The sequence below is a fragment of the Abramis brama genome, assembly GCF_963993115.1.
Source record: "Abramis brama genome assembly, chromosome: 8".
In the NCBI taxonomy this organism is placed as follows: domain Eukaryota; kingdom Metazoa; phylum Chordata; class Actinopteri; order Cypriniformes; family Leuciscidae; genus Abramis; species Abramis brama.
The window spans coordinates 10955714-10978663 of NC_139970.1; the positions used below are offsets into that span (position 1 = coordinate 10955714).

A 22950-nucleotide genomic window follows, 5' to 3' on the forward strand; every position below is an offset into this window, starting at 1 on the left:
TCTGTAGGCTAAATATTAAATATATATATATATATATATATATATATATATATATATATATATATATATATATATAATTAAAGCCGTTTTAAATAAATAAATATTTCACTATATGAAACGCTCTGAAAGGCTGCTTTCCATCTTTAAACAAAAATGCAATTATTGTTAATACATCCATATTACATTGGTGTAATTGTCTCTGAAGCTCTTTCCAATAAAGCTCGAAAGCAACGACCTTGCGTTGACGTCACACCAACATCCGGGTCATTACGCAGAGTCAGTTGTGCGCATGCGCAGTGCAGCCAGTGGTTCGACCTCTGCTTTCGGTGAGTGCGTTCATTCCGAACAGATAAATCTCAAATCTACATCCATCCTTCATCCTCCATCTGTATGAGCACAGGGTTGCGGGTTTGATCGGGACATTGTCAGGAGATGTTTTTGTGGCGTACGACAGCTGTATTTCTTAAGCTCTTATTATAAATCTCCTCTGACCTCATATTTTGTCTTTGCAGAAGCCGCTCAAAATCACTCACATTTCAACATGTTCACCTGCGCGAAGTTCGTCTCCACACCCGCCCTGGTGAGTGAGTGAGTGAGTGAGTGCTGGTAACTCAGTGTTAGTGTGTGTGTTTAACTGTGTGTTTTGTTGTTGCTGTTCGGCCTGCGGGTTGAACATGACGTCAGTAATTCATTCATTCCTGGACGGATTTAAAAGGGTTAATGTGAAACGTCACGCGCTGTTGTAGATAACCTTTGACCTTTTGCTTTAAGCTCAAAGTTTTGAGTTCGGTAAGGTCAAACGCTGTGCTAGATATGAAGACATTAATCTGGTCCGTCTTCTGTGTTAGTGGAAAGTGGTTATTCCACATAGTCTGGTAACGTTAGCCTGTGTATTGCAGTGATGGAGATGTCAGTTGTCTTTCTATCACCTCAAAGGGGTTTTGTTTATTTTTATTTGCTGACTTTTATTTGTTGATATCCTGCAAAGTATCTTAGAGTAAGGCATTTCAGTGGCGGTCCCCCTGGTGTAACCCGAGATGAAGGTTGTCTTTATCAAGGGCACAATGGAGCTCCTTCACGGGATGTCCTGTTGTGGGACTGAACCTGTAACATTTAAAGGGTTAGTTCGCCCAAAAATGAAAATTCTGTCAGTAATTACTCTCCCTCATGTTGTTCCAACCCAGTAAGACTTTCGTTCATCTTCAGAACACAAATTAAGATATTTTTGGTGAAATCTGAGAGCTGTCTCACTCATAGGCTGCTATGTAAGTGAAACTTGCCGGCTTCTGGGTCGTACGTCAGAACGTAGGCTCACTATTGGCCAGCATCACACACATGACCAGCGTCGGCCAATAGTGAGCCTACGTTCTGACGTACGACCCAGAAGCGCTGCGCTGTTACACTACGTGAACTCACTCAGAGGCACACACAGAAGAAGTTGTTATTTTTGTTTGTTTTTGCGCACAAAAAGTATTCTCGTCGCTTGATAAACTTAAGGTTGAGCCACTGTAGTCACTTGGACTATTTTAAACATTGTCTTTACTAACTTTTCTGGGCCGGCAAGTTTCAGTAACATAGAGGCCTATGGAGGAGTGATCCAGCTCTCAGATTTCATCAAAAATATCTTAATTTGTGTTCTGAAGATGAACGAAGGTCTTACGGGGTTGGAACAACATGAGGGAGAGTAATTACTGACAGAGTTTTCATTTTTGGGTGAACTATCCCTTTAAGAGAACAGGACAGTTTGTTCAGTGTTTGTTTTTTTTGCTCACATGTGAGTCAGATCTGTTTTTCCTCAGGACAGTGACAAACCACATGAAATCTGATCTTTTCATTTCTGTTTTGGGCCATTTCCATATGTGCTCCTAAATCTGATACCGGACTGATAGCCTAATCATTCTGAACATTCATATCGGAATTCATGCAACTTTTCCGACACTGTAGAGCAACATTCGTCTCGATTCTGCGCCCAATCGGAGTCGCTTTAAAGACTGTACATACCCGGCGACGTTATCAAGACCTGTGCGAAAGGTAGTCAGTGAAGGACAGTGATGTCAGAGCTCATAAGTATTACAGTGACCGCTTTCTATACAGGCAAAAGTGTTTAAATTCGCTGATCACACTATAAATAATCACGTAATCACTTACTTTTATGTCCTCAGTATTTACTTCCGAATGACAGCGTGCTGCGTGACGTCTCTTTATCGTTCTTTTGCACATGCGGGGTCAGTTCAGGACCATGATCTGTTCACACTACAATCTGATATTGTATTACATGTATAACAACAAGTGAACAGCTATGCAATAAAAATTGAGCACTAAGGCTTGCAGTGTGAACGTAGCCAGACAGGTTGTTGGTACTGGTATCTCGGCAGTACACACTTGTTTAGGGTTTTAATGGATATGTCATACATGAAGACTATTTAAAGTGCCCCTATTATGCTCTTTTAAAGGCTCCTAAATTGTGTCTCCTACAACAGGTTTTCATGCATCAAAGGTCAAAAAACACATAATATACACTGCACATCATCACATTTTTCAATGATTCTCAAACGACTCAACAGGTGAATCCATCTCTCTAAATCCCTCCTCTCCGTGAGCTGCTCTGCTCTGATTGGTCAGATGACCCAAGTCTGTTGTGATTGGTCGACTGCTTACAGCGCCTGTTGGAAACTACACGTCCATTAGCATAACTGAACGTCAGCTCTACACACTGTAAGAGACCGCAACGATGGCGTCGTTTTTACCACATCAATCCGATAAAAAATATAAAATGATCTATAATTAATCATACATACAGGTTGTGATTCTGAGGAGCAAGTTGTTCCAAATAAACCGAGTACTGACCCATCTTTCATGAGCAAGTGTATTGCGAATCCGGCTTTGGACTTGAGAAGCTGTGGTCAGTAAAATGACGTGTTGTGGGCTTCGCGAAAGGCGTCACGCAGTGAGATTCAAATTAAAAAATACTCGTATAGTCAGTTCAGAGTCGATTCTTTCTTTTGGGAGACAATAACTTTATTTATCGTGCACTTTCGACTTTACAACTTTGCAGAACGTTTACATTCACAAACATCTGTATTACACACTGCATGAAAGGGAATATTCGAAAACCCATAATAGGGGCCCTTTAATACTCCTAATATAAATGCATCATCATAAAGGTGTCTTATAATAGTCAGCATTGAATGCACAACTTCTTGTGGTGAACCTTGAGCCAGAACTGACCTTTCCCAGCATACATGCCTTTCAGAAAACTGTCCAACACTGTTTCTTTCAAATTCACCCCCTTTTTTGACAGCTGTCTAGGTGGTTCTCTTATAACCTGGTGACAGTCCGTGTGTTTTGTGTGCTGTAGGTGCGTGCGGGCTCCAGGTCCCTGTACAGGCCGCTCTCCGCTGCTGTGCTCTCCAGACCAGAGGCCAAACCCGAGGTGACTGTCAAACCTGCCTTTAAGCTCCTTTCACTTATAATAACTCTTTATTGCAGGCTTGAAGGTCCTGCTTTGTAGATGAGATGAGGCATACAAGGCATCAGAGACAAAAGATGAAATATAACTTTATCAACTTGATTTGTTGAGATAGAGCTTCTCTGATCCACTGCAAGCGTGTTAAAGGAATAGTTCATAGAATGAGGCATTTATATAGCGCTTTCATATGTACTACTGTACACCCAAAGCGCTTTACAATCATATCAGGGGATCTCTCCTCAACCACCACCAGTGTGCAGCATCCACTTGGATGATGCGACGGCAGCCACAGAACAACGGCGCCAGTGCGCTCACCACACACCAGCTATAGGTGGAGAGAGGAGAGAGAGTGATAGAGCCAATTCAATGTAAGGGGATTATTAGGAGGCCATGATTGGTAAGGGCCAATGGGTGGAATGTGGCCAGGACACCGGGGTTACACCCCTACTCTTTATGAGAAATGCCATGGGATTTTTAATGACCACAGAGAGTCAGGACCTTGGTTTTACGTCTCATCTGAAGGACGGTGCTCTTGTCCCCGTCACTACACTGGGGCGTTAGGACCCACACAGACCACAGGGTGATATGAGATAATGAACTCGCCCTCAAGTCATTCCAAGCCCATACATCTTCGGTTAATCGTAAATTAAATGTGTTCATCATTTAAGTGATCATATCTGTTTCCAAGAACATTCATATTGGTTCATTTTATGATGCCTTTATGGATGCCTTTAAGTTTTGGTTTCCTGGACTTTCATTGGAGGGACAAAAACCTCTCAGCTTTCATTAGAAATAACTTTGTGTGTTTCGACGATGAACTGAAGTCTCATGGGTTTGAAGTGACGTGTGGGTGAGTAAACGATGACAATTTTATTTTATTTTTTTAGGGATGCACCGATATGAAAATGTTGGCCGATAATTATTTATATTTGAAAGCCGATGACCGGTTTATTGGCCGATAAATCTAAATCCAGATTTTTCTATAATTTGAGAGCCTGATTAAAAAAAAACTTCTCACCATTCAAATCCATGTCCCAAGCACACTATTATAATGTTCTCAGAATTTTATGTGAATATTATATGACAGACTTGCGCTGCACATGTTGCACTGAACTGTATTTTCCTTTTTGAAGTGATTCATTTCATGAATCAGCTGAAGGAAATTATCCATTATTTATCGACTTTAATATATCGACCAAATCTTTTTAATCGGCCGATAACGATAACATAAAAAATTATCATATATAGGCCGATACCGATATGGTGGACGATATATCGTGCATCCCTATAATTTTTTTTTGGGGTGACCTAACACTATATGGCATTTAAAAAAAATGGTCATGCTTATCTGCTCCTTATAAACTCAGTAATTATTCCTTCTGGTGAGAAATGTGATTGTCACATTGCATCTGACACCATGTTGTAGCTCGATTGCTGTTAAAGCATGATAGGTGGCAGGCCGAACACACTCGGGTCGTGTAGAGGTCAAGTAAGCCCTGTCTTGCACCTGTAGGTCAGTGGTGCTGTCCTGCCTCAGTCGGCCTTCACTCAGGCCCTCAGGAGCTTCCAGACCAGCGCCGTGAGCCGCGACATCGACACCGCCGCCAAGTTCATCGGAGCGGGAGCTGCCACCGTGGGAGTGGCTGGATCCGGGGCTGGGATCGGAACGGTGTTCGGGAGCCTTATCATCGGATATGCCAGGTCAGATGCAGTTCACGGTCTTCTACACTACTGATCAGAAGTTTAGGGTTAGCAGCATTAAAAAAAAACATGGCTGCAATTATTTGTTCAAAAATACAGTAAAAATGGTAATAAATGTGAAATAGTCTTTTTATATGAAAAACGTAATATTAACGTAGAGCTCTCTGACCCCTCCATAGACAGCAATTTAATTACAACTTTCAAGGTCCAGAGAGGTAGTAAAGACATCGTTAAAATAGTTCATGTGACTCCATTGGTTCAACCTTAATGTTAATGAAGTGATGAGAACAGTTTTTGTGCACAAAAACAGCAACTTTATTCAACAATTTCTTCACGTCTTCTACGCTTTGTCATAAATACAGTGCAGCGCTTTAATACCAATGCCATTGGCTGACGCTGGTCACATGATCACCTCAGGAGCGGCCAACGGGGAGCCGGCGTTCGGATGTAGAATTACTGTGTTTACTGTATTTACAGCGTAAACCGCGTAGGAGACTGACACAGACGAGAAGAAATTCGGAAGCGTTTTAATGGTTAATGAGTCTGTACATTTCACCAGCTATGTTTCCATCCACCATTTCTATTTTCGGATTTTGGGATGTCGCATAAAGTGCTGGATGGATATTCCATGTTTTTTTAATGAGATGTATGCATAAACTACGATGGAAACACATTTACCAAATAAATACCTCGATGCGTAACAAAAAATGTCATGTGACTGCCTCAGCAATGTGATTGGATGGCTGGACTAACCAGTGGACCAATCGCATCACAGCATCTGAAATGTTGGTTTGATGGTTCTGAAACGCCTGAGCCAAAGTCTATCATCAGAGTGATTTGGTTTAATTCCCTCAGAAAGTCTCGCCTGATTGCCTTCCCAAACACCAGCATCCGAACGCAAGAGAACATGACAGCGTTTATTGCGTTTTGTCTGACGCTCTGAGACGCAACTCATTTATGATGGAGGAAAAAAGAGCCACAGTTTCTTCCCCGATTGCAGTAACTTCCTTTTTTTATCACAGATATTTTGTGCCAATTTCCCAAGAAGTGCTGGTCCTTGAACACATGGGATGGAAACGCTGCTTTATTCACAAATGTTTTATGCGATATTCATAGATGCATTCATAACTTTGGATGGAAATGCTGCTAATTTCAAAGAATTTAAAACAATCTTAGTCAATGTTTGCAAGTATCTCTGCATGTAATTTCTAGTAAAGCGCTGTGTTCTGTGTTGTGTTGTTGCAGGAACCCGTCTCTAAAGCAGCAGCTCTTCTCTTACGCCATCCTGGGTTTTGCTCTGTCTGAAGCCATGGGGCTCTTCTGTTTGATGGTTGCTTTCCTCATCCTGTTCGCCATGTAAAATCTGCTAGTTGTGGAACACATTTAGTGCAGTTATGACTACGTGTTTTTGCTGTTGCTACCAAAACGTCTGCTGTTGGTCTCTGCAGGAGGAAAGAAGTATCACGTCCACTGTTAAAAGAAATCATGTAACAATTAAATATTGTTTAACTATTTAACCAAATCATATTCATGCCCATTAAATAAGAACAGCAACAGCTCCATCGGTGCTGCTTCACGGATATAAAGAACCTGATAGCACTTTCTGTACATCAGGAGTGTGTGAGTGTGTGAGTGTGTGAGTGTGTGAGTGTGTGAGTGTGTGAGTGTGTGAGTGTGTGAGTGTGTGAGTGTGTGAGTGTGTGAGTGTGTGAGTGTGTGAGTGTGTGAGTGTGTGAGTGTGTGAGTCCACTCAGATGTTTTCAGGGGTTAAACTGCTGGTTGATAGTGTGACTGTAAATTTATAGCAATTGGTTGAAAGTCTGTTGAAAGCCACAATTGCATTTGTAAATTGCATTAAATAAATTTAGATCACAGTTTACCGTTTCTCTGTGGTGTCTGCTTCATTTCTATTCATGTGCCCTGTGTTTGTGGTATACGTTACCAATGAGCAAGGTGAGCAACTTTAGTTTTGTTTTGGAGTGACGTACATAATCTGTCTAACTTTTTGTGAAGAGAACTTCAGTGAAACGTACGTTTTTGTGGTAATACTTTACGATAAGGTTTCATTAGTTAACTACATTAGTTCACATGAACTAACAATATAAATACTTATAAAGCATGTATTAATCTTAGTTATTTTAACATTTACTAATACACCAAGATCAAAATGTTAATATTATTATATGGACCTGAACTACCAATTAACAGTTGTATTTTTATTTACCTACTACGTTTACAAATAATAAAACCTGCAACAAATGTATTGCTTATTGTTACAGCATTGGCGACCATTAATTAATAGGACTTTAATGTATTGCCGCTTTTACTTATGCATATTATATGCTTTGCGTTACATTACAAAATCAGGTGTTAAATCGTGTTTAAATAATAATAAAAAAAACGATACACCAAAGGAGAGCTCATCACTTTAGCTCTGAAGGGGTCAGCAGAGCACACATTTATCGCGAGATAAGAGTTTAAAGGGCTTGGCTCTGGGGCGAGCATGAGTACCTACGTCTCGCGAGAGTTTGGCAAATGTGTTTTGGCTTTAATGGAGGTCCTAATTCTCGCGAGAGTTGGAATAAGTGGGCTTTGGCTCTTCAGGGTTCAGCCTGCGGGTGAGTAAGCGCGTCAATGCACACTATTTATAAACAGACACGCCTTTAAAATAGCTTTGGGTTGGCTAGTAGAATAGTCTGAATATGTAACACAATAAAAACGCAGCTCTATGACATGTTCAGAGCTTGTCGGTGTTTCTTTGTTGTTAATATGGCGACGCATGCTAACAGCTAGCTGAGGTCCCATTGAAATGAATGAGAGATGAGGCTGAGCATTGATTAGCTTGCTGAGACTGATGTAAACAATCTGTTTAGTGTTGATACAGTCCCGGCGTCGCTGGAAATACACTAAACTATTGCAGGTTTGTGGTTAAAGACACTAGCGCTTTAACTTTAGCGTTGTGATAGTATAGAAATACAGTGATATATAGAAGGACGTAAAGCAGAATGTGACAATAGGTTTGTGTTGATATCAGACTGAACATCACATTAGAGCACATTCACCACTGCATGTGAGTGAGTGAGGGGTTTAACAAGCACATAGACACCAATGTCAAGTATTTAAGTTATATTAAATTACATAGATAGGGATGCAATGATACCTGTCATTCTACTTTTAATCCTTATCTGTGTCCTGTCAAATCTGCTGTGACAGCTTGGTCTGAAACAACACCAATTCAGTAACAGCAGTGCTGATTAATACTCAATGTTACTTATGATTATAGATTAATGCTGATTGATAAACAGTGCCGGACCAGTCAAAAGTTTGGAAACATTATTTATTTATTTATTTTTGAAAGAAGTCTCTTATGCTCATAAAGCCTACATTTATTTGATGAAAAATTAATGAAATACATTAATATTATGAAATATTATTACAGTTTAAAATAATGGGTTTCTATGTGAATATATAGTAAAATGTAATTTATTCCTGTGATCAAAGCTGACTTTTCAGCATCATTACTCCAGTCTTCAGTGTCACATGATCCTTCAGAAATCATTCTAATATGATGATTTATTATCAATGTTGGAAAGTTGTGCTGCTTAATATTTTTTATAACCTGTGATACTTTTTTTCATGATTCACTGATGAATAAAAAGTAAATATATATATATATAAATCTTTTCTAACAAAATAAATCTTTACTATCACCTTTATATCAATTTGACACATCCTTGCTTAAAGTATTAATTTCTTTCAACCAAAACATTTTTTATTTTACTAATCCCTAAATTTTGAACAGTAGTGTATATTGTAAAGATTTCTATTTTAAATAAATAATGTTCTTTAAAAAAAATATATATATATATATTTATCAAATAATTCTGAAAAAGATATAACAGGTTATAAAAATATTAAGCAGCACAACTGGTTTAAACATTAATAATAATAAATCATCATATTAGAATGATTTCTGAAGGATCATGTGACACTGAAGACTGGAGTAATGATGCTGAAAATTCAGCTTTGATCACAGGAATAAATTACACTTTAATATATATTTACATAGAAAACCATTAATTGAAATTGTAACAATATTTCACAATATAATTTTTCATCAATTAAATGTAGCCTTGGTGAGCATCAGACACTTTGTCAAAAACATTAAAAATAGCAATGTTTCTAAACTTTTGACCGGTACTGTACAAGTCATGTGTTTCTGTTCTTAGGTGTGGCTTTAAATCATTACGTTGTTGACTAATGAAAAGTTGCGTGTTTGATGTGACTTCCCCCATGTGATCAGGTGGCAGACTGAAGCTGTGAATATGAGTGATGATAAACCGTTCCTCTGCACTGCTCCTGGCTGCGGACAGGCATGTGATCACTGACTTAAAAACACTAACACACACTTAAATAAACACTGCAATTAAGTTACATGCTTTCTTTTTCACATGCTTTACACACTGCCTGTCTGCCTGCAACAGCGATTCACAAATGAAGACCACCTGGCGGTGCACAAACACAAGCATGAGATGACCCTGAGATTCGGTCCGGCTCGCAATGAGAGCGTCATCATCGCTGGTGAGTCTCCTGACCGTCACAATAAGAGAAACCAAACTCAAACTGTAGTTGTTCATGGGTGTCTGGGTTTATTGGCTGCCGTTGCAGACCAGACGCCGACGCCGACCCGCTTCCTGAAGAACTGCGAGGAGGTCGGGCTGTTCAACGAGCTCACCAGCCCGTTTGAGCACGACTTTAAGAAGGCCACCGAGGATGACGTTAAGAAGGTAAAGATGCCAGTTTATTCTGCAAGTTATGTGATCATTTTGCAAATACACTATAAATTAAGTATTTTTGCTCACAAACGCTGCATTTGTTTGATCAAAATTGCAGTAAAAACAGAAATAGTACAATATTACATTTTAAAATGTAATTTATCCCTGTGATCAAAGCTGAATTTAAAGCATCATTATGACAGTCTTCAGTGTCACATGATCCTCATTTAAATATGCTGATAAAAAGCATTTCTCATTATTATCAATGTTGAAAACTGTTGTGCTGCTTCATAATTTGTGGGAAACCTTGACACACTTTATTTTCAGCATGAATAGAAAGTTCAAAAGAACATTTATTTGAAATAGAAATCTTGTGTAACATTATACATGTCTTTACTGTCACTTCTGATCAAATGAATGTGTCCTTGCTGAATAAAAGTATTATATATATACAGTGAGGAAAATAAGTAGGGATGCACCGATTGGGAAATTCTGGGCCGATACCGATGTTTAACATAACAACTTGGCCGATGGCCGATGCCGATGTTTTTTCTTTTTGTTATTTATTCCTTCTTTTGTGCCACGGAAACATACAAGTATTTCGGCTCTTGATCACACTATCCTAGAATGAGCACAAATTCAATCAGACCAATTTATGAAACAAAAACAACCTTTAATGTCACTTTCTGGTTGACATTAGTTATAACCTTATTTATGACAAGTTCTTTTTCAGTGGTTATGAGGAGCAATATGAGAGAGAAATTTGGTAATCATTGTCTGACCCAACAAAAAAACATTATAATATTTATTTTATTTTTCGTGTTCGCATTTATGAGGGAAAAAACAACGTGTCAGTTCTCTGTTACGGACGTGAGCGCTCTGAAAGCGGCACTAAAAGACTGCTTTACAACTTTCACAGAGACCTCAAACAGAACAGCTGCCTTTCTTTAAATTGAATTTCGTTTTGAATTAATTATATCTTAATTTTAATCAATGTTTCATGAACCAATTGCCTGGATTTAATAAATAAGAATATAGCAGAATCACGACATGGAGGCGCCGGCAAGTGAACTGGAGTTCGTCTCATAAATGAACCGAAACTCAGCGTATAATGCACATTCACATTCACAGCGTATTTAGACACATTTAGACGCATTCATAATCATTACTTTTACCGGTTCTTTGTGGCAAGCTTTATGCGTGCGGTCGTGCGCTTGAGTGCGGCTATATTACGTAAACGCTCATTATCCTGTAGGCTATATAAGTAATTAAATTAATATAAAGGGGCGATTTGTCCACGAATGACTTAAATGAACAACTAGCCTACTAGTCGACTAGAAAAAAACTTTTAGTCGGAAGCAGCCCTTATTCCACATATTTTCGAACCAGGCAACAGGACATCTGTGTTGAGCGAGCGAGCAGAGCGGAATATTCAGAAATGCGCTCTCCACTCACGAGCTCTGATCGGAACAAACCCGAACCTCACTGTCTGCTGAACTTGCGCAGAAACATCAAAATATAACCAGCTTTTTAAAATGGTTTTTAAAACTACACTATTTTAGCACAAATTATGAGCTTATTGGCGATTTTTTTATTATAATTATTGACAAAATTAGAATATAGTAAAAGTTTTTTTTTTTTTTTTTAAGTTTTGGATGGGCCTGTTGAAAAGTGGGGCCGTGCCTGAGCTACAGGACATCGTCTTTCAAAACATAACCTGCGCGAAAGAGAGAAAAAAAATGAATGCGTCATTGTACCCAGCACTTCTGAAAATGCACTTCCGAATGCGTCTCTGTCCCCAGCACATTTCAAACCAAACTGACGCCCATGTGACATCGGCGAATGTCATTTTTATTTCCCGATGGCCGATGGCAGTTAACGAGGCAAATATCGCCCGTTACCGATGTTCAGCCGATGCATCGGTGCATCCCTAAAAATAAGTATTTGAACACCCTGCTATTTTGCTAGTTCTCCCACTTGGAAATCATGGAGGGGTCTGAAATTGTCATCGTAGGTGCATGTCCACTGTGAGAGACATAATCTAAAAAAAAAAATCCAGAAATCACAATGTATGATTTTTTAACTATTTATTTGTATGATACAGCTGCAAATAAGTATTTGAACACCTGTCTATCAGCTAGAATTCTGACCCTCAAAGACCTGTTAGTCTGCCTTTAAAATGTCCACCTCCACTCCATTTATTATCCTAAATTAGATGCACCTGTTTGAGGTCGTTAGCTGCATAAAGACACCTGTCCACCCCATACAATCAGTAAGAATCCAACTACTAACATGGCCAAGACCAAAGAGCTGTCCAAAGACACTAGAGACAAAATTGTACACCTCCACAAGGCTGGAAAGGGCTACGGGGAAATTGCCAAGCAGCTTGGTGAAAAAAGGTCCACTGTTGGAGCAATCATTAGAAAATGGAAGAAGCTAAACATGACTGTCAGTCTCCCTCGGACTGGGGCTCCATGCAAGATCTCACCTCGTGGGGTCTCAATGATCCTAAGAAAGGTGAGAAATCAGCCCAGAACTACACGGGAGGAGCTGGTCAATGACCTGAAAAGAGCTGGGACCACCGTTTCCAAGGTTACTGTTGGTAATACACTAAGACGTCATGGTTTGAAATCATGCATGGCACGGAAGGTTCCCCTGCTTAAACCAGCACATGTCAAGGCCCGTCTTAAGTTTGCCAATGACCATTTGGATGATCCAGAGGAGTCATGGGAGAAAGTCATGTGGTCAGATGAGACCAAAATAGAACTTTTTGGTCATAATTCCACTAAACGTGTTTGGAGGAAGAAGAATGATGAGTACCATCCCAAGAACACCATCCCTACTGTGAAGCATGGGGGTGGTAGCATCATGCTTTGGGGGTGTTTTTCTGCACATGGGACAGGGCGACTGCACTGTATTAAGGAGAGGATGACCGGGGCCATGTATTGCGAGATTTTGGGGAACAACCTCCTTCCCTCAGTTAGAGCATTGAAGATGGGTCGAGGCTGGGTCTTCCAACATGACAATGACCCGAAGCACACAGCCAGGATAACCAAGGAGTGGCTCTGTAAGAAGCATATCAAGGTTCTGGCGTGGCCTAGCCAGTCTCCAGACCTAAACCCAATAGAGAATCTTTGGAGGGAGCTCAAACTCCGTGTTTCTCAGCGACAGCCCAGAAACCTGACTGATCTAGAGAAGATCTGTGTGGAGGAGTGGGCCAAAATCCCTCCTGCAGTGTGTGCAAACCTGGTGAAAAACTACAGGAAACGTTTGACCTCTGTAATTGCAAACAAAGGCTACTGTACCAAATATTAACATTGATTTTCTCAGGTGTTCAAATACTTATTTGCAGCTGTATCATACAAATAAATAGTTAAAAAATCATACATTGTGATTTCTGGATTTTTTTTTTTCGATTATGTCTCTCACAGTGGACATGCACCTACGATGATGATTTCAGACCCCTCCATGATTTCTAAGTGGGAGAACTTGCAAAATAGCAGGGTGTTCAAATACTTATTTTCCTCACTGTATATTACTGACCCCAAACTTTTGAACGGTAGTGTAGGTGCAAGTGTGTTTCATAGGCAAAAGTCTTAAAGATGTGTCTTATTGTGCATGATTCATCATTTATAATCTTCCATCAAAAAGTAACTTATGAAACTAATTTAATTGAACATTTCAACATCCATTTAAGGTCTCATGGAGTATTGTGAGAATCAAATGCTGTTGTATGTGTGGTTATTGCAGTTGCCTCTGGACTTGTCTCCGCTTGCGACTCCTGTTGTTCGAAACAAGATAGAGGAGCACACACCCATCGAGTCCCAGCGGGACAGTCCCCTCCCCCACCCCGAGTCCACCACCACCGACGACAAGGTGAGACACGGGGAGAAATACATCAGCACTGGTTTAGCTCAGTCTTACTTGTGCCGGGTTCAGATTACATGATTTTTGGTTACACTTTATTTTAAGGTGTCATTGTTACAGTGTAATTATATATTTAAGCACTGAGTAATATTAAGCAACTACATGTACTTACTATAGGGTTAGGGTAGGATTAGGGTTTGGTTGAGGGTTAGTTGCATGTATTTATGCGTTATTTACTGTTATTACTATGGTAAGTACATGTAACATATGTAACAAGGACACTGTAAAATAAAGTGTTACCCAATTCTTTTGTCTGTTACGATAGTCACTGTGTCAGATAATGTGATTATGTGATCTTTTCGATACGCATCTCGATGCATAGCCAACGATACGATACATTAAAGATACATATAAGCAGCTACCGATGCAATGCGATACGATTCACTACTATTACGATGCGGTGCGATACGATTTCGATGCGATTCAGCGTGATGCGATTCAATGTAATATGATGCTATGCAATTATAGATAGTTAACTTTTATTTATTTTAAAATAAATATCAGACATACAGCAAATCATAAAGTAGCTTAAGTGCCTGACTTTTAATGGCTCTTTCACAAACAAAAGATTTGGTTTTCACAAAAAAAAACTTTTTTTTTTCAGCTGAAATGCTGTTTTAACAAACAATAATAAAAAATAAACGTTCATAACTGTATTCAAATGCAAATATATATATCCTACTTTAAGGTTGTAGGTGACTCTCATGACACGCCTCGCACTCCGTAGTGTTGTGATGCGTCATATTCACGTAGCAGCTGCAGCAGTGGTGATGAGAGAACGCGCTTGAGCAACAGTTGAGTGATGGTGATGAGACGCGAATGAGGGGAAATCGCGTCCATCGCGCCATGCTAAACGTGTCTATCGCGCCGCAAGACCACCAGACGCGCGTCAACGCGTCTTTTTAACATGGAAACCACTAGCTCCAGACGCTCTATTCGCGTTCGTTGTGGACGCAGCAGTTACATAATAAAATATTGGTCACAAATGATTGTTTACTTTCTAAATAGTACAAGTATAGCACATCTACTAATAAATATAAATTAATAAATCGTTTTTTACCGATGCAAATATGTTAGAAACGATGCATCGCGATACAAATGCCAACTTATCCGATGCACACTTATTTAAATCGATGCATCGCATCGTTAGCTTTTATGCCGATGCACTGATGCGAATCGGTTAATCTTACCATCCCTAGTACATACACATGCACTCACACACTCACTCACACACACACACACACTCACTCGTTCACACTCTCACACACACACACACACACACACACACACACACACACTCTTGCTCACACACACACACACATACACACTCACTTAAACTCACTCGCTCTCACTCACACACACATGCACATGCACACTCACTCTTGCTCACTTGCACACACTCACTCACACACTCACTTGCACACATACATGCACACGCACTCACTCACACACTCACTTGCACACATACATACATACACACACACTCACTCATTCACTCACACATGCACACACTCAAACTCACTCGCTCACACTCTCACTCACACACACACATGCACACACACACTCACTCACGCTCACTTGCATACACACACACACACACTCGCACACATACATACACAAGCACTCGCTCGCGCACACACACACACACACACTCACTCGCTCTTGACTGAACCCGATGTGGAGGACCTGAAAAAAATTGAAACATGCTAGTCTTTTAATCGTGATGTCGTGAAGCATCGCAGACGCTAGTCGGTTGTCGTCCACCGTGACACACACTATACGAGATGAAACGATCGAATCTTGCGTCCTGACGCCTGTTGTCGTTTACGAATCCCCACGGCACCCTACGGCAAGCGGACCGTGCCAAAATCAGGCTAAAATCGTGTAATCTGAACCAGGCATTAGTGCTCGTCACATGGGCGTCGGAACCATTGTATATGTATATCACTTTTTAAGATCAATGATATTATACCCACTCACTTTTACCGTCTCTAATTCAGCGCATTTGTCTGTTCGCTTTTCAGAGCGCCGTCAGTCAAATCCATTCCACTTGAGGAATTAAAATAACTATATATTTTTTATTAAAATTAATAAATTAAACTCCATTTCCGCTGAATCGCTACATTATATTTCTCAACGAGCCGCAACTGACGAAAGTAACCGCCCGTTGTACCTTTCCAGTCAAATATTGCGTTGCAAACATCAATAACAGCTTTAAGTTGTCATTGCTGGCAAATTACCGTATTAGGGGGATAATCCACGGATAGCTGTGCATTTAATGCACGACGTGGAGGCAAAGAACCGCCCGACGTTAAGTGGAGTTTAGTTTACTTAATTAAAAGGCACCAGAATGAAATGGTATTTACTCCAGTAACATTTTTCTGGGGGAGGACCCACCCACTTTTTTTTTCTTCCGACGCCAATGGCTCGTCATTTAGTGGCTTTTTTTCAATGCAAAGCAACTAATCGCAAGGAAGGTCCACCCTGCACGACCCTAGGCTCTTACTGTGCAGAACTGTGTTGTCAGTAATTGTTGGTCGCTGGGTCTCCCCTCCCTGTGTTTGACCTACAGCCTTTGTGTTAGCAGTCCAGATCCATGTGGCCGTCTCCCCTCAGTCCACCCGTGAAAGCTGTCTGCTTCTGCTAGCTTGTCCTGGAGCTCCTTGCTTTTAGATGAAATACATTTCTTCATAGAGCTACAAAACAATCAGTGGTGAACCATCTATGAAAAAATATCTTAGTTGGACAGAGTGTGTGAGAAGGATGAGACTTCCTTCCTTCCTAATTCAGCTAATATGCTGATTCTGACTTAACATCTATAATAATAATCATTCACTTTGAGAACTCTGTGATCTGTATTTACCTTCAGCTCTAATGTGAACTCTATGCAGAGAATATCACTTATTCAATACTTATTACGGTAACACTTTATTTTAGTGTCCTTGTTACACATTACATATAGTTACTGTACTAATAACTATAAATTATGCATAATTACATGCAACTAAACCCTATAGTTAATTACATGTAGTTAATTATTATTACTCAGTATTTAAATGTATAATTGCATTGTAACATGGACAATATAAAATAAAGTGTAACCTTTTTCTTGTTACACTGTCATTTAAAAGTTTGGGGTCAGTACGGTTTTATTTTTTGTAAGAACTAAAAAAATAAAATAAACATCTTTGCCTTTTATCCTTGGGATAAATTGTCCGAAAAAAGTTCCATAGACTTAACATTGGCATATAATTCGTAAGATCATATCTTTGGATCAGAAGGTCAGAGAGACTCGGGGTTGGGCTCTTTTGACTCGGCCTCAAGTAGCCAATAAGTAGTGACATAACAACTTCATAGTCATGCCGTAGCAACCAGTTACAGGACCCTAGCAACCATTAAACAATATTAACAAGCAAAATCTCAGCACCACAACATTGTAGAAACACAGAGTTGGGCTTTTTAACTGTATAAACTGTATAAGCAAACCCTAGCAACCATATAGACTACCCTAGCAACCGTACAAACACATGAATAAGCTTTATCTCAGCACCAGAACATCATATAGACATGGAGGTGGGCTCGTTTGTTTCGGTTGGGAAATCAGTCTGTAAATATCACCATGGTAACGGTGTAACCACACCCTAGCAACCGAGTGCTGAGTTTTGCAACTGCAAGCACCACTCACATTTTCTTCAGGAAATGTACAACCTTGCCGAATAACTGAAGCTTCACAGATGCAGTTGATCAAAAGGGACAGTAAAAGACATTTAAAATGACACACAAACTCGTATTTCAAATAAATGCAGTTTCTTTCTGTTCATCAAATAATCCTGAAATTTTTTATCACAGTTTCCACAAAAATATTAAGCAGCACAACATTGAAATGTTTCTTGAGCATCAAATCAGAATGATTTCTGAAGGATCATGACACTGAAGACTGGAGTAATGATGCTGAAAATTCAGCTTTGATCACAGGAATACATTACATTTTACAATATATTACAATAGAAAACAGTTATTTTAAATTGTAACAATATTTTGCAATATTACAGTAATTTTACTGTAATATTACAGTTTTAAGCATTAAAAAAAATCATACAGACCCCAAACCATTGAATGGTAGTGTAAATGGCAGTACAGTTATTTTGTCTTGACTCTTTCCAGCTGTCATTCAACAACTCTAAGACACTACAAATTGTGGTCTCTTAATTCATAGATGAACCATGAATGTGGTGTAAAGGCCACTAGCTCAGAGCAGTGATGGACAGACTCAGAAGTGTAGTTGTGTGTGTCAGCTTGGCTCTCGTGTGGTGTTTCCAGGAGGTTTCTTTGCAGCCGATCTCCACTATAGTCCGTCCTGCCTCCCTCCAAGTCCCAAATGTGCTTCTGGCCAGCTCTGAGGCTGGTGTTGTTATTCAGCAAGCTCTCCCATCTCCAACATCTAGCTCTGTTATAACCCAGGTCCCATCCTCTAGTAGATCCATAGTGTAAGTAACTTCTAAACGTTACGTATTTATTCTGCTTCTCTCCTAGTTTGACATCATTTTCACCTTTTACGCCTCATTTTGGTCACTCATTTACTTGGAGAATTTATGATTTCGTTTCATTTGCTTGTGATCCATGTGCCTTTATACTTTCACCTCATAGATTTGATATGTTCTCGACCATTAGACCGCTTTTATTTGAGCCTTTTGTTTTGTTTCACACACCAATTGAAGAGAAAATTCATGCTGTTGTTTTTTATGTTCAATACTTCACTTAAAGTCAACATGAACACAGAACTATTGCTTTTTAATACATGCTTTTATACTACTTTTTAATACATTTTTGTGCACGATTCATCACAAAGGGAAACAATAATGTTTGCCTTTGTAATATTTAATTAAAATGTAATATCTTGCTCCACGCCTGAGCTTTCCTTTTACCCTGAAGTCACTCAGAAATACTGTTTTTAATTTGAACAAAAAGCCAAATAGCTGTTTTATGTAACTTATAGCAGTAATTTAATGCTAGCTAATATTCAAATAAAAAAAGTGACGCCAACAATAGCAAATAACGATAAATGTTGTGAATATGATTGACTCAAATCTGATAAGAAACCATCTAATCTAAAATCCTGCCCCATTTATCCTCATTGAATATCCTGTTTCACTCAGGAAAATGTCACATTACGTACAGTAAAATACCATGCAAATGCTGTTTCATGTTGACTTTAAAGCATGATGCTGTGTATCTTGTGTTTGTAGCTTATTTATTTGTATATTTAAATTCTGTATTACAGTAAAGTTAATTTTATGTCTGAAATGAATTTAGTTTCTTTTCCCCCCATCTCTCTCTCTGTCTCTGTCTTCAGTCCGGTGTCCGGCACGTTTCCGGTTCTCCTGCAGCTGCCGAACGGTCAGACGATGCCCGTCGCTATTCCAGCCACCATCGCTAGCTCCAGCGTACACATACCCACTGCCATTCCTGTGAGTGTCCCACACACACACACACACACGCTCCTCTCTCTTGGGTGTGCTTAAAAAACACCTGTACAATCATTTTCCTGATCCTGGCGAATTACCATCCTGCGAAGTTCAGTTCCAACCCTGATCAAACACACCTGAAACGGCTAGTTAAAGGGATAGTTCACCCCAAAAATTAAAATTTGGTCATTTACTCACCTTCATGTTATTTCAAACCTGAAAGACTTTCGTTCATCTTCGGGAAAAACAAATTTCTGTCCCTGCATTGACAGCTACGCAAGTGACACTTTGACGCTTCAAAAAGTTCATAAAGAGATTGTAAAACTAATCCATATGAATCCAGCGGTTTAGCCTTAGTTTTCTGAGGAGTCATGATTGCTTTATATGTGACCCTGGACCACAAAACCAGTCAAAAGGGCATTTTTTTTATTGAATAAATAAGATTTCCATTGATGTATGGTTTGTAGGATAGGACAATATTTGGCAGAGATACAACTATCTGAAAATCTGGAACCTGATGTTGTAAAAAAATCACATTTACAAAATATCTTCACGGAACATGATCTTTACTTAATATCCTAATGATTTTTGGCATAAAATTTTGACCCATACAGTGTATTGCTGGCTATTGCCACAGATATACGCATGCGACTTATGGCTGGTTTTGTGATCCAGGGTCACATATGATGAACAGATTTAATTTAAACTTTTATTCACATATAAACATTGATCAGCGAACATAAACAGAAGCTCAACTGAACCTGCTTGATGCACGAGAACAAACCTCTCGCCGAAGCTCAAACGTGCTGCGTAACACGAGAATGAACCTCATTGGTTCTTGCAGAAGCTCAAACATGATGCGTAACATGAGAATGAACCTCACTGGTTCTTGCTGAAGCTCAAATGTGATGCGTAACACGAGATTGAACCTCATTGGTTCCTCTCACGCTGTTAATGGAGGAACAGAAATAAAAAGTTCTTCATTTGTGTTCTGAAGATGAATGAAAGTCTTACGGGCTTTTCATTTTTGGGTGAACTATTCCTTTAAAAAACATTGTTGAAATTTCTTATTGAGATTTCTTTTTGAAATGAAACCTTGAACAATTTAAGTGGACTTCAGGGAAAGAACTAGAATGGATTCTGGGATTGCCTGGTCTGTGAAGGACACACTTAATGCTGCCTTTGAATGTCTGAACCAGGGATGGGCAACTTCGGTCCTGGAGGGCCACTGTCCTACAGAGTTTAGCTCCAACCCTAATCAAACACACCTGAACAAGCTAATCAAGGTCCTCAGGATTACTAGAAAATTACAGGCAGGTGATTTTTTCAGGGTTGGAGCTAAACTCTGTAGGACAGTGGCCCTCCAGGACCGAAGTTGCCCATCCCTGGTCTAAACAAAGGTGTATTAGACAGCAGCCTAATATTTTAAAAGCCTTTGGAAAGCACATATGATGCCTTAAAATGCTGTTTAAAGTGTCCCAATTATGCTTTTTCGAACATTACCTTTCATGTAGTGTGTGATACAGCTGTTTGTGAATGTAAAATGTCTGCAAAGTTTTAAAGATCAAAGCGCATGACAAATAAAGTTTGTCTCCTAAAAGAAAGGATTGATTCTGAACTTCCAAAACGAGTCGTCAGTAATTCCAGTCTCACTCCCTGTTAAACCTTAGTAGGTTTGTAACACATTTGCATAATGCCAGTCAGTGGTCTTCATTGGCTGCCGGTGAACAACGTCTGCTTTGACCCTCAAACGCTGTAGATGTATCTAAGACTGGAAGAGTTTGATCATGTCGAGAATACGCTGTTTTCTGCAAATCCACTTTGATGCAGTTCAAAAGGATGAGGACTCGAGCTGGAACCGATTCGGTAAAACCGACGCCATCGTTACTGTTCGTATCACTGTGAATCAAGTGCTGAGGAAGAGCTGAATTTCAGAAATGGTAATGAGCGTTTGGTTCCCGACACAAGCTGTAAGCGGTCGACCAATCACAACACACTAGGCCATGTGACCAATCAGAGCTGAGCAGACTCTCAGAAAGAAGGGGTTTAGAGAGACTTGAATTTTCTAAATGAACCAGTTTCAGACTCTTCGATAAATTAGGTGATGTGCAGTGTATATTATGAGAAAATTTAAGTGTTTTTTGACATTGGATGCATGTAAACTTATTGTAGGAGACTCTAAAACAAAATTAGGAACCTTTAAAATAGCATAATAGGGGCACTTTAGGTCTCAGTAGGTTTTGGTCCAAAATGTTTGTGAAGGGCAGACTGTTTTTTTATTTGTCTAATTAGACAGTGTTGGAGTGCTGCAGAATTATGATGCAGTAGATGAGTGTAATAAGTGTGTATAGGGTCCATCTCAGATGATCGTCACACACACACATCTGAAGTTCACAGAAGCTTGACTGAAATAACCGTTCAGCTTGAAATGTTTTCCTTTTTTTTAAAACTCTGCCTTTCTAATCACAAGTGGTCACAGGAGACGCATGTTACTACGAGCCGTCTGTGTCCTGACCAGATGTGAACAGTCCCACAAATCCGTCATGGAGAAACAAAATGTGCTTGAAAGACATGTAACCTCTTTTAAACATGACTCCAGTGCGTTGAGTTTGTGCGACATTATAGACATTATTTGTCTTTTTCAATTTTTTTTTTTTTAATCATTTTACCTGTGTTAATGCCAACTACATAAATATTGGCATAGGTGGGTATTTTTATTGGAATTTTACTATTTCACCTTTCCTTTATATGTTTAAATCCTTCAAATATTTCCTTTAATGAATCTATTTTTCTCTAGGTACACAAAATAGTTTCACTCAGGACCTTGAGGACAAAAATGTCCCCATTGAAAACCATTTAGTTTATTATATTTAGCCATTTAACTATACAATGATGCAATCTTTGTTAATAGGCTTTCATTCTGTAGGCAAGGCTTCAACATTTAAATGTAAAAAAAAAAAAAAAAAAAAATGGGGAAAAATTGGTACTGCGTCCAAACAAGATCTTACCGAAAGCTAATTTTTTGAGATATCAACCTCAAATTTGGAACACAACTTTTTTAGCAGTTTTAGAGTTCAACTTGTTTCGTAAAATATATATTTTATATACAATAATGTTCATAAATCATTTTCATAAACTTAAACCTTTAATTTTTTTTACTTCAACAACAAGGGTCTTCTTTAAAATTAGACCAGACTTCAGTCTGTGCTCCCAAGCTTCAAATTTCTATGAAATATTTTTGACACAGACATTTTTGTCCACTGTGGACCTGTGTGTAACTCTTTTTAATTGACGCACAAGGGTGAAGTGTGTGCTGGTTGATGATGTTGGCTCTTATGAAGGACACTGCGCCTCTTTCACGACGTCAGCCCGTGTGGGGTGCGCTAATTTATGCAGAGACATATTATCACTCATACACACGTGTCTGGGGCAGTTAAAACCGTGTGTGTGTGTGTGTGTGTGTGATTGGAACACTGAACAGCATATGATTATGTCCCGTAGGCTTTCAGCAGGAGGAAAGGAGAGGGATGGGAAAGAAACAAACAAACAAAGAAAATGTTTCAATTCCCCTTATGCCGTAGTCCAGTGTTTTCTACAGGCTTTTTACAGGACT

General features: G+C 39.3%; 2 protein-coding genes across 4 annotated transcripts in view; both read left to right on the plus strand.

Moving 5' to 3' along the window:
- Positions 1-237: 237 nt before the first annotated feature.
- Positions 238-7054, plus strand: atp5mc3a (ATP synthase membrane subunit c locus 3a). The gene is made up of 5 exons (XM_084122938.1): positions 238-326; positions 513-580; positions 3359-3433; positions 4983-5170; positions 6416-7054. The coding sequence occupies exons 1-5, from the start codon at positions 290-292 to the stop codon at positions 6528-6530; spliced, it is 483 nt and encodes a 160-aa protein (XP_083979064.1). The 5' UTR covers positions 238-289; the 3' UTR covers positions 6531-7054.
- A 596-nt stretch (positions 7055-7650) lies between these two features.
- The window catches only part of atf2 (activating transcription factor 2), a 36240-nt gene continuing 20940 nt past the window's right edge, over positions 7651-22950 (plus strand). The window contains exons 1-7 of one of the 3 annotated variants that reach the window (XM_084122540.1): positions 7651-7788; positions 9474-9543; positions 9655-9751; positions 9839-9957; positions 13696-13821; positions 18193-18359; positions 19226-19340. In XM_084122540.1, the coding sequence (XP_083978666.1) occupies positions 7706-7788; positions 9474-9543; positions 9655-9751; positions 9839-9957; positions 13696-13821; positions 18193-18359; positions 19226-19340 (777 nt within the window). In that variant the 5' untranslated portion in view covers positions 7651-7705. Of the gene's footprint in view, positions 7789-7989; positions 8091-9473; positions 9544-9654; positions 9752-9838; positions 9958-13695; positions 13822-18192; positions 18360-19225; positions 19341-22950 lie in introns of those variants that run through there. The other 2 variants (XM_084122539.1, XM_084122541.1) reach the window with 2 other exon arrangements.

Excerpts from the sequence above, each read along its gene's own strand:
- atp5mc3a (XM_084122938.1), top strand. The coding sequence starts at position 290 with ATGCGCAGTGCAGCCAGTGGTTCGACCTCTGCTTTCG. Across the intron at positions 581-3,358 it reads TCGTCTCCACACCCGCCCTG|GTGCGTGCGGGCTCCAGGTC; the intron begins GTGAGTGAGTGA and ends TGTGTGCTGTAG. Across the intron at positions 3,434-4,982 it reads GACCAGAGGCCAAACCCGAG|GTCAGTGGTGCTGTCCTGCC; the intron begins GTGACTGTCAAA and ends TTGCACCTGTAG.